This window comes from Cololabis saira, chromosome 18 (genome assembly GCF_033807715.1).
Source record: "Cololabis saira isolate AMF1-May2022 chromosome 18, fColSai1.1, whole genome shotgun sequence".
In the NCBI taxonomy this organism is placed as follows: Eukaryota; Metazoa; Chordata; class Actinopteri; order Beloniformes; family Belonidae; genus Cololabis; species Cololabis saira.
In genome coordinates, this window is record NC_084604.1 from 25,216,596 (window position 1) to 25,228,834 (window position 12,239).

General features: G+C 43.9%; 1 protein-coding gene across 1 annotated transcript; it reads right to left on the reverse strand.

Annotated features, from left to right (window-relative positions):
* Positions 1–1,620: 1,620 nt before the first annotated feature.
* moxd1l (monooxygenase, DBH-like 1, like) lies at positions 1,621–5,209 on the reverse strand. Its single transcript, XM_061746987.1, has 13 exons — positions 5,012–5,209; positions 4,736–4,882; positions 4,120–4,272; positions 3,938–4,021; positions 3,570–3,725; positions 3,364–3,466; positions 3,099–3,271; positions 2,930–3,018; positions 2,712–2,808; positions 2,565–2,624; positions 2,356–2,474; positions 2,147–2,228; positions 1,621–1,779 (listed from the first exon to the last, which is right to left on the reverse strand). Exons 1-13 carry the CDS (start codon positions 5,207–5,209, stop codon positions 1,621–1,623), a joined length of 1,620 nt encoding a protein of 539 aa, XP_061602971.1.
* Positions 5,210–12,239: the final 7,030 nt, after the last annotated feature.

Below are 12,239 nucleotides of genomic sequence, written 5' to 3' on the forward strand. Positions count from 1 at the left end.
CACAGAAGTGTAATAACAAGGTTATTGGAAAAGCTCTAAAATGCAAATTATTTTTTGATTTGAACTCACCAGCCAAATTAAACATTGGAACTGACAAAATAATAACTAATACATTCTGTAACTTTATCAAATGGCCAATAGCCCCAAAAATAAAAGAGATGCAATTTAAGATTTTGAACAATGTATACCCAGCTGCTAAACCTCTGCGCAAAAGATTTAACTTTGTTGTAGAACCCTGTGGGTTTTTGCCTAGAAGAGCTGGAAACGGTTGAGCATTTGTTTTCTCTTGCCCAATCTCATTAAGATTCTTGCAGGACACCTACAGCTGGCTAAACATTGGGATTGACAACCCATCTTTTCACTCAAACCAAATCTTAATTTATATGGATAATCTTCCAAGAAATATATCAAACATGGTCAACATAGTTATTTTACTAGGTAAATATCACATACATAAATACAAATGGAATAACAACAAACCATCCATTGTACATCTGAAAAATGAATGTAAACTGTACTTTGCGTCGCTTAAACTGATGGGTGAAAAAAAATAATATTGCCAAAAGCTTATATGAAACGATGTCTTTGTTTCCTAATTTTTATTAATATACTTCCCATAGCTTGTCAGTTAATGTATCTTTTTTTTTTGCTCTCAACCCCCCCAAATGTTGAATATCTGTAGATAATTGATTGTTTTGTTTTATGTGCCTTTTATTGTATACCCTAAAGAATTTTGTTCAATAAAGTTTGAAAAAAAAAAAACTTTAGAGAGCCTAGGCCGGATTATCCATATCCTGGACCATATATGTCATATTTTGTTATTTTCTCTATATATTTCTGGAACTGGAGCAAACAGGTACAGCAGTTTGTTTCAGTGATTAGTGTGCTGCCCCCTACCTTCACATCAGCTCATTCAGTAGGCCTTGATTGTTTAGTCATCTGCTGTAATAGTTTTGCATGTAGTCCTCAGACAGGCCATATATGATGGAAATGATGATAGTTAACATGTGGTGTTACATTGGCATGTGAGTTGCATTCTGATTGGAGCATCAGTGTAGTATGGCGTTTGTGGACTCTTGTCTATCTGTGGTGTTACTCTTAGTTGGTTGCTTGTCTTACATTTATTTGTAGTACGAGTGTTGAGCATGCACCTTCATGTAAATCTATGGTCTTTATAACCATAGTAATTTTCCCTTTTTTTACAGTAAAATGTGGGAGGAGGGGGGCACTTCAAATGTGGTCACCCTGGGGAACCACTAAGGCCAAGAGACTTGACAGGTATGAGCAGATATAGACTTACTTTTTATTAAAGAAGTAAAAAAAACTACATTAACAGTGATGAACAGGATATATATGAAATACAGATAAGAGCAGATGTATGAATGTCATATTTTCTGAAAGTATACAATTATCATTGCAGCTGCATAAGCTATATTACAACTCAGTATTGTACCGTGGAGTTGACGGTAGTTCGGCTTGATAATTATACAATTATTCATTATTGAAAATCATTGATTTGAGAATTAGTCTATTTGATTCAAAAATAGTAAAGGTTTGTGTCTTCCGCTTATCAAGATTACAACTGGATCTGTCACTTGAAGAGTTATATTATATTTTATACTATATTATAAAAATCCAAAAAAGCAAAAGTAGGATTCTCCCTGTGTTTGTAATCCAAAAGGTATGGACACTGCTTGATGCATTTTTATTAAGACACGCTGCTGTGGGAGTCTTCATCAAGTCCCTAATCAGGCCATTCCTGTAAAATAACGAGCTGCTCTGTGAAGAGAAAAGACAACAATGTAACGAATAACTGCTTTTTTTATCAACAGTCTCTTTGACTTCAGCTGGGAAGCAGCAGGGTAAAAATGTTTAAAAATCTATCAACGATGAAAAGTGGACATTAAACTGACTATGGAAATGCCTACATCTGGATATAGGTAAGGCATGTATTATGTTAGAAATAAAATGGACTACACGTTAAGATTTATAACGTGGCATATTGCAAATTGAAGTCACTGTACACAAATGGAAAAATGCTGTATCCAAAAAGAAAAAAATTACAAAGATAATACCTTCTTAGTGAAAGTTTGGATTTATTGGATACACAAAGAGACTACCAAAAAATAATCAAACTGATACTTACATTGGCACCAAGGATCAGCTGAGCTTGTGGGAGGGTCTTCAATAAGGTCTCATACTCAGCATGCTTGGTCACATCAGAAGTTCTGTCACAAATGATTACAGCGATATTTCAAAAAGAGTGTTTGAAGATGCCGCTGTGCAACACAAATACTGTGTATATGTGTTCCGTCTAAGTAGGGATGTTAGATGCATGATTGTACTTGGTCTTACTTGCTGTTTTTGTTTGATAAAAGTGTCGTGTTTGGATGGCTAATGCACGTAGTGACACTCATTGCAGGGTAGTAGAACAGGAAGGCCAGGCACATCTCATCAGTTGTGGACAAGCCAATCTAAATGTGAGAAATATGAAGTATGGTCGGCATTAATTATTTGCAATCAACTTCATTTAATGCCATGACATTACGATGGTTGTGACCCACCTTAGTGGTTCCAGCACGATCTTCTGTGTTGTAAGTGCACTCCACTATGATCTCATCGCCCTGACATAAGAGATGGGTGATGTGGCTGCATGAATACCCAGATAATATTTTACCAAAGAATTTCTCATTTATACAGATAAATCTCACCTGTTGGATTGTCTTGACGCTCCCTAAACTGACAATCTGTTGTATATTAAAGTCGTAGTTTTCCTCCAGACCTAAAAAGTCAATCTGCTTTCCCTTTCTTTGAATATATCAAACAAGAATGTCATCCAGTATTTTGGTTGTATTTGCTTAAGAAGAAGGTGCCAGATGTAAAGGATGTTAAAAGCAAGTTTTTTTTTTGTTTTCTTTTTTTTAATTACCTGAAGTGGCCAACTCTGACTTTCCTTCCAGCCAAGTGAGTGTGCAAGAGTACAGCAAACACTTGAAGGTCAGGCATAGGGTTCACAAGCTGAGGGTTGAAATGAGAAACGTACATTCAGATCGCATGTTTGACAGGCGTTTGACTATCCCTGCAGAAGGACTGAATACCTGAGGAAAGTAAGCAGTATTACAAATGCCGTAGGTGTGGAATTCAGTGGCTTTTGGAGGGATGTTGTACTGCATTTCGCCCATGGGTAGCACACCTGCTTTCAAAATACCCACGTCATGCTGCCGCAGTTGTTGTGTGTAGTACAGTCTCAGTCCTGAGCTGTCTAAAATCCCTACATGGTGGGAGGAAACAGTTGAAACAGAAAAAAAAGGTGGAGTATGACACATTTAAAGCAGTGTATGCTTACTGCATTCTTAGATATACCTGCTTTCTTTTGTGGGTTATTGTAGTGGATCTCCAGTCTGTAGAAGGTATCACTATCTTCTCCTCCAATAGGAATCCCTGCATTTTCTGGAAGTTCAAATACCTAAGGTTTCAAAGGTAAATTGCAGAGACGGTGTTAAAATGAACAAGAACAGGAATTCAAAGATAAAGTAAAACTAGAGGAGGGACTCTTGATTGTCACTTACCCCTCTTCCCACTCCCCACGAAGCCACCACTCCGTAGCAGGTATCCCCGATGTCGCTCATGTAGCACTGCTTGTCGTATGGTTCTCTCACATAGGTGGGGCAGCGGTACAAGCGCATGTGATGAACAATGTCATGGTGCTCGATCTCCGGCTCAATCTGGGAAATAAACGAAAAACTGACACAAATACATGCTTACGCATAGAACGTGACTCTTTATTTATTTATTTTTTTGAATATGAGATCATTTTTAAAAACATATTTTTATATTTGGAACTTTAAACAACTTTAATATTGGTAGCAGTAGTGTAAAAAAAAAATCCAACAAACCATCTAAAAAATATTTTTATAGAAATGACAGAATAGGTTACCTGATAAATATGATGCTTTCTACTCAGGTTTGGGAGCTTCATAACTTTGCAGTGATAGTAGGTCTCATTTTGAGGGACAGTGATCTGAAAATGAAGCAGGTAAATGTAAATATGGTTAAACTTTTCTTGTGCATGGTTTTTGCTGTGCACTGAAAGTCATAACTGTTTAGAGTCGTTCTCACATTGTTCACTTGGGCAGAAAGATATTTAGCGTTCGGTGGGGTGGATCTTGGCATGTGTTTGAGCAGGTTCACTTCCTTGGTGCCTCTGCGAGCCCCGTGGTATTTGATCTCATCTGTTGTTCCATAGGCGTAAATAAGTTTAATAGGCTGAGCCTAAAAGATAGATAGTGACTCTTTTCAACATAATGCAATACATAGACAAGTTTAAGTGTTAAAAGAAAAAAAAAAATCACTGATGACTCCAGCATTGCACAGACCCATAATGGACATCCCATAGGTTTTTATTACAGAAACTGTATAGCATTTTACATAGTCAATGGGGATGCTCTATGACTCATGTCATGCTCTATTGTGTTTCTATTGTCTTTGTTTTGGACAACACCCAGCTGAAGGCAGTGAAAATGAATGTTCGGGTGAGTCTAACAAAGGAGCTCACGCTCGTTTTTACGCTGTGATAAGTTGGAAAATTGAGCTGAGAAATCAACAATGAAATTAAATAAAACAATTAAAAAAAAATGACAATTACTTTGTGAATTTAGAATGCGTATTAGCTTTACTTCTAACCTCATACTTGCATTTTGCATTTAGAAATCAACAAATAAACTAGACGTCTCACAGTGATGTGGAAATCTTGGTCATCACATGCTTGAATGGACCTTTGAAAGGTCATGCTGGTTTGACCATCATTCTCAGTCATAGAGAGGAGTATGTAGCTCTGATCATCATCCACTAAAGGCATGACGTTCCCTGTGGAATACCGATCCTAACAGGCAAACAGAAAAGTTCAGTGTCATGGTTACTGTTAAACACAAAATAGTGCAAACACACCCTGCTTGCAATATAAGGTCAAATTAAAAAAAAAAATCTGCAACATAAAAATGGCACATCTTACAGTAAAGTAGCTCCCACTGGGTCCAAGTCCTCCCATGACAATGTCTGACCCCTTCATGTCTCCGTTTGGACTAAAACCAAAGCCCACCCAGCCTGTTGAGTTCACTGTCAATTGGAATGTAATGTTTCCTTCGAGATGATCAAAGCCCCACTTCAGGAAGACCAGACGGTCCGGGTCCAGGTACTCCATGAACGGCATGGTGTGGTCTGCTGCCCATGTCCCGTTTGTCCAGGCCAGTAAGAGAGAAAGGAACAGAAGCAGAGTAGGCATGATGTCTCAGAGAGGTTGGAAATCCTCAAACTGAGCACAATGCCTGTGGAGTTGCCAGCTACCTTCCAAGCCATCCAATGACACACCTGCACTGTGAGATGAATTCAAGCGATATGGGAAAAAGGGGGAAAAACATGCTCTGTCATAAAGCATTCACTCCAGTGGTAATCCTAACACCAGGTAGCAATTACATGTTCCCAGGTATATTATGCTTTGCCTCTAAACTAAGATTGAAATTCAATGATTTCTACAACACTGATTCTTAGTATTCAAACTGCAAGTTTGGTGAAAATCTCCAAATCTCCTTTTTATTTACTGCAAAAGTAGTTCATGTATCGCCTCTATATGGGTTCCTGTCAGATGCTCTGCTTGACTTCACGTTAAGGTTCACAGTACCGTGTCCCGACAGCTCACTGATATTCAACTGTTTTCAGTCTCTTCCACTGACTGATTGCTACTGGACTCAGGTGTTTGATATATGAGGAGGTGACGAAGAGGGAGCAGGACTGAAAGCCACAGTACATTGCTCATTCAGTTTGCCGCTTTTCACCTTCTCATATATCAAACACCTTACTCAAGCCAAAACAATCTGATCTTGCAGGAATGTAGAAAGCATGGACCCTCTCTGACTGCTGCAGTCAGGTTCTAATTTCTGAAAAATCACAGTTTGGGTCAAAAAGGAACACAGAAATGTCTCAAGTTATATAATTTATTCTAAAGTAACTATTTGTGGTGTTTCCGTTTAAAAAGGAGATTTAATTTCAGATAAAACAGCATTTAAAGCTTTCATAAATGTAAACAAGCTCTAATTTTTTACATTGTTGTTGTTCAGGTGCTGCACGGCTGTTATATGTACATGGCTAGAAGGCAACAGGTTCCAACTGAAATCATTCTAAAAATTCTATTCAAAGACTCCTTTTTAGACACATTTATAAGTTCATACTTATATTTTGGGGCATGGGGTGAAAGGAGTGGGACTATAGCATTAAAGTCTAATATAACCTGTAATGTTTAAAAAAAAAAACAAGATTTCTCTCGTTTTTGCACCTCTGAAATGCTCTGTTTTATCCGCTGTCACTTTAAGGCTTCCTCTCAAAAAACAGTTCACTTCGTGAAAATACTCTCCAGTGAAATCCATCTCAGTCACAGCCATTTCCATCAGTACAGAATATACCAAACCAATCAGAGCGTGGCAGGAGCGGGCTTTATGACATATAGAGGACCGTAGAAGAACAATCATTCAGAAGAACCATTATGGCTGCAAAACTGCTAATAAAACTTTGGATTAATATGTTTTTACTGCAAAACTGACAATAGTCATTCAAAATGCACACCATTTTAGTTGTCTATGTCAGTGTTCCCCAACCCTAGTCCTCGAGTACCTTTGTCCTGAATGATTGTTGATGTTTCGCTGCTTCAACACACCCTGACAGATGTGGTTGTGTCATTAACAGACTTAATAATAATAATAATCCATTTTATTTATAGAGCGCTTTTAAAAGATCTCAAAGACGCTTCACAGACACAAAGATAAAACATTGAGGTCAAGAAAATTAAAAACCACAGGATAAAAAAAAGATAAGAGATAAAAGATAAGATAAAGGGTAATAAACAAATCACACATTAAAAGCTGTTCTGAAGAGGTGAGTTTTGTGATGCGATTTGAAGTCTGTGCAGTTGCGGATGTGAGCGGGGAGAGAGTTCCAGAGGGGGGGAGCAGCTATGGAGAAGGCCCTGTCGCCCCAGGTCCGGTGCCCCAGGTCCGGTGCTTGGTTCTGAGTGGTGGAGACAGGAGGTTGGCATCGGAGGATCAGAGACTGTGGGAGGGAGTGTGGCGGTGGAGCAGGTCAGTAAGGTAGCAGGGGGCCTGGTTGTAGAAGGCTTTGTGGGTGAGGAGGAGGACTTTGAAATGGATGCGTTGAGGGACAGGGAGCCAGTGGAGTCTCTGGAGGACTGGGGTTATGTGGTCACGGGAGCGGGTGTGAGTGAGCAGGCGAGCTGCAGAGTTTTGTATCTGTTGAAGTTTATTGAGGACCTTGGCGGATGAGCTGTACAGAATGCTGTTGCATACACACGCGTGCACACATACACACACACACACACACACACACACACACATATAGCCACTCAGTCACATACATATACACACACATACACAGCCACACAAACATATACATACACACACACACATAGCCACAAAGACATGTACACACACACGCACGCACACACATATACACACACACACACACACACACACTTACTTACTTATGGCAGTCCATCGTTGTCGATGATGACTTCATATCTCCCGGGGGGGGGGGGGGTTCAGCGCTTGGTGCGCTCATGCCACCTCTTGTGGCTGTGCAGACCAATTGCTGATCTGCACACTTTTCCACACAAGGGGCAGGTGTGTGTTGAACCTGGTTGAGCAGTCCTTGCAGCGCGCTCATGCCGCTGCCTGCGTTTTTCCGCACGTGTTAGGGATGACTTCTCCTCCAGGTGGGAGACACCTGAGAGGCAGGAGGATCGCCAGATGTCTCGGTCTGCTGCTGTCTTTTCCAGCTTGGTTGGTGCTATGTTGCAGTTCTTGAGCAGTGCCTTCATGTGGTCCTTGTAGCGCTTTTGTTGCCCTCCTGCAGACCTCAGGCCAGATTGAAGTTGACCATAGAGGACCTGTCGAGGTAGGCGGGCTGCAGGCATGCGGATCACATGACCTAGCCAGCGGAGCTGTCTGCGAGCCAGAATTACCTCTATGCTGGATGAGTTGGTGCGCTCGTAAATCTCTGCAAAGGTCATGTGATGTTCCCATGTGATGCCCAGGATCCTTCGCAGACAACGGATATGAAAGGCCTCCATAGATCTTATGTGTCGTCTGTATGGTGTCCAAGCTTCAGAGCCATACAGTAGTGTGGACACACATACTGCCTGGTACACTGCTGCCTTGGTTGATGCCTTCAGGTTCTTGTTGGTGAAGACCCGTGACCGTAGGCGACCAAACGCGGCAGAGGCAAGGTTGATGCGAGCTTGGATGTCGGCATCAACATTACAACTGTCTGAGAGGATGCTGCCGAGATACTTGAAGTGTGGTACCTTTTCCAGAGGGGTGTTGTCAATGTAGAAGACCGGTGTGGGAGTGTGTGTGGAACTTGGTTGGTGGACTATTTGCGTCTTCTTGATGTTGACCTGAAGACCGACAGCTCTGTAGGTGGCAGCTACCACATTGAGGGCATGCTGAAGGGACTCGGGGGAGTGAGCAACCAGTGTGCAGTCATCAGCATACTGGAGTTCACAGACTTGGAGGGCAGTAGTCCTGGTGGATGCCTGGAGGCGCCGGATATTGAATAGGTTTCCATCCAGGCGGTAACTAATGCTGACTCCATCCGTGTTCCTCAGATGTTTATGGGAGATGAGTGTGAGTGCTGTGAGGAATATATTGAAGATAACGGGGGCTAAGACGCATCCTTGTTTTACTCCAATCTTGACATCGAAGGGGTCGGACAGTTGTCCACCAATTCGAACCCTGGCTTGCATGCCATCATGGAACTGTTGGAGGATGGAGAGGAAATTGGATGGGACCCCAAACCGGCTGAGTATGCCCCAGAGTAGCTTTCGATCTACTGTGTCGAAAGCCTTCGACAGATCAATGAAAGCCATGTACAGATCTTGCTTGTGTTCTCTGGACTTCTCCTGTATTTGCCTGGCAGTAAAAATCATGTCTGTTGTGCTACAGTCCTTACGAAATCCACATTGGGTTTCTGGCAAGATGTTGCAACTGACAGGAGTGAGACACCTCTGCTATTGTCGCAGGAGGACTTATCGCCTTTCTTTTTGTAGATGGTGATAATGGTGGCATCTTTCCAGTCTTGTGGGACAGTCTGAGTTGTCCAGATGGCAGAGATGAGTTGGTGTAGCCGGCGTGTGAGGAGGTAACCTCCACACTTGAAGACTTCGGCAGGGATGGAGTCTGAACCTGCGCTTTTATTGTTTTTAAGGCATTTAATTGCTTTCTTAACTTCCTGAAATTGGGGAACTTCATCAAGTTGGTGAACTGAGGGGAAGCTGGGGAGTTCATCCAGGATGGACGTGTCTGTGGGGTTGCTCTGATTTAGTACAGTGCTGAAGTGCTCTGCCCAACGTTTTAGTATATGTTGCTGATCCTTTATGAGCGTGGTGCCATCTGCAGATCTGACTGGTGCGATGCTTCTTCTCTGGGGGCCATAGATGGTTTTAATGGCATCATAGAAGCCGTGCGTGTTGTTGACATCTGCGAAGGATTGAATTTCCTCCGCTTTCTTGACCCACCAGTCATTTTCCATCTGCCGGAGGGCTCTTTGAACTTCCGCTTTGACAGTGGACAGTTTTTTCCTGAGGGCTGCCGATTGAGGGTTGGCTAGGGCGCTGGTATGTGCCTCGCGTTTTGCCTTGAGAAGGTCATGAATGCCAGGTGCATTTTCGTCGAACCAATCTTGGTGACGTTTTTTCGTGAATCCCATTGATTCTTCGGCAGCATGGTAGATGGAGGAGCGCAGTGTGTTCCAGGCAGCATTAGCATCCTCGATGGCAGGGCTTTCTGGGATGTTGTACAGCTTGGCAGCAAGTCGGTCTCTCAGATGGTCAATGGCTGTGCGGGATTTAAGGGCACCACAGTCAAGCTTCATGCTGGAAGCCTATTTGGGTTGCTGCGGGCGGATCTCCAGGTTGACTTTTGACCGAATCATCCTGTGGTCCGTCCAGCATTCTGCCCCCCGCATAGCCCTGGTGAGCTGGCATTCTCGCTGGTCAGACCGTCTGATGATGACATAATCTATCAGGTGCCAGTGTTTGGATCTTGGATGCTGCCAGGAGGTCTTCAGTTTGTTTTTTTGCTGAAAGATGGTGTTGGTAATGACAAGATGGTGCTCAGAGCAGAGTGTTAGTAGTCTGAGACCATTGTCGTTCAGCTTGCCGATCCCATGCTTGCCAAGTACGCCTTCCCAGAGCCCGTAGTCAGAGCCCACACGAGCGTTAAAGTCGCCCATCAAAAGGAGTTTGTCCTCAGGCGGTTTCTTCTGGATGATGGAGTCCAGCGTGTTGTAGAAGCAGTCCTTCAGGTCCTCACTGGCATCTAGGGTTGGTGCGTATGCACTGATGAGAGTTGCATGTCGGCCTCTCGTGAGGGGAATCCGCCATGTCATCAGCCTTTCATTGATGCCTGTTGGTGATTCTGGGAGCTTTTTGAGCAGACAGGTCTTCACAGCGAAGCCTACCCCATATAGGCGGCGAGAATCTGGGGGGAGCCCTTTCCAGAAAAAGGTGTAACCTTCTCCAACCTCCGTTAGAGAGTCCTCACCATGGAAGCGGGTTTCGCTGAGTGCTGCTATATCCACGTTGTACCTCTTCAGCTCGTGGGCAACCATTGCTGTTCTCCTGCATGGACGGGTGGATTCCTTGGGTGCGTCTAAAAGGGTCCGCACATTCCAGGTTGCAACTGTAAAGGGTATCTTCTTTTTCTTTGTGTTTCGACCGCAGAAAGGGATGACCCGACAGCCGCGGTGAGCTGTCCGGGTTGAGGAGGAACCGGCTATTTTTGGGCCACCTTTTCTAGGCCTTTCCCTCTTCAGGGTGAGCAGAGCGGGGCTGCTCAGTCACATGAGTAGCTGCCGAGGAGACGTGCTGTTCCGTCCCACGTCTCAGCGACCATCACTCCCATGCCGCCTGTGTGTAGGGTTGGGCTAGGTGCTTCCAGTCACATCCTGACCTGCACCCACCGCACTTCCCCATCGCCACAGGGCTTTGAAAGGGGTCGGGGGGGGGGGGGGTCGGGGGGAGTATGGGCCTGCGCAGAGGCTTAGGGGCGCGCAGTCCCTGCTCTCACTATCTTGGCTCCATCTAGCGTCTTCCAGTGGCATGAGTATCATGACGACCTTCTGCTAGATGCAGTTGCAGGGGACTGTCAGAGATCCGGTCTGTCGGTATCCTGCCCAATGTGAATCCCCAGAACACAGATTTTTCGTTCGGGGTTTACTCCCGTAGCCATAGACCCCCCCGGGCTTACCCACATGACAGTGGGGCAGTGGTTGGTGGGGTGCCAGGGCGTGTCCACATTACTGTGGGCCTGCACACCCCACCTCTAGGGACCACTGCTGCTCCGAGATCCCCTACTGGTTTAGCCTGGCCTCGCAAGAAGCCAGCCCGTGTGCTGCCACGTGGAGGCACAATAGGAGTCTTGGTGAGGGAGAGGCTATGTACTGACCTCGGAAGACTTACGCACTTGGCTTCCTTTACCCATACTGGGTTGGTCAGCGGCAGGAACTAAGGGAGGAAGGTCACATGCATCCCTGCATGCAACGTCTCTCTAGCATACTGCACTAGACGCATCACTACACCCTGCGAGCAGAGCCCGCCTAGCACACGACACACAAACACACACACACACACACACACACACACACACACACACACACACACACACACACACACACACACACACACACACACACACACACACACACACACACACACACACACACACACGCATGATCATATACATACACGCATACACACACATAGACATACACACTGGTTTGTTCACCTGCATGCTTGCTCTGTAGTTTTTGGGGTTAGGTAGCGGTAGCTTAGCTCAGACTGCGATCAGATCTCAAGATTTGGGTCGATTGCTGTTCGTGCTTTGGTCGGCTCTGTGCCGGTTTCGTGTTTTGTTTGTGGTTTCTTTGTTGCAGATTTCCAGTGCTTGACCTGTGTTTCCGTGTGTTCCTGCTTCCTGGATTGGCAGTGGATGTCGTCACCCCCCCCCTCACTGGGTTTGTATGTGTATATTTATGTATGTGTATGCATATGTATGCATATATATATGTATATATATTAAATATAGTAATAATGCACATATATATGCCTTTGGTTTCTACCGTCATGGTATCAATCATTAATATGTGTGCAGACAAGGTAAAAAAAAAAAAAAGAG

Bases quoted from the DNA above. Each gene is read 5' to 3' on its own strand.
- moxd1l (XM_061746987.1), bottom strand. From the start codon at position 5,209: ATGCCGTTCATGGAGTACCTGGACCCGGACCGTCTGGTCTTCCTGAAG. The intron at 3,019-3,098 runs GTATTCAGTCCT...TTCAACCCTCAG, and splicing joins ATACTGCTTACTTTCCTCAG to CTTGTGAACCCTATGCCTGA. The intron at 2,809-2,929 runs GTAATTAAAAAA...ATATATTCAAAG, and splicing joins GTCAGAGTTGGCCACTTCAG to AAAGGGAAAGCAGATTGACT.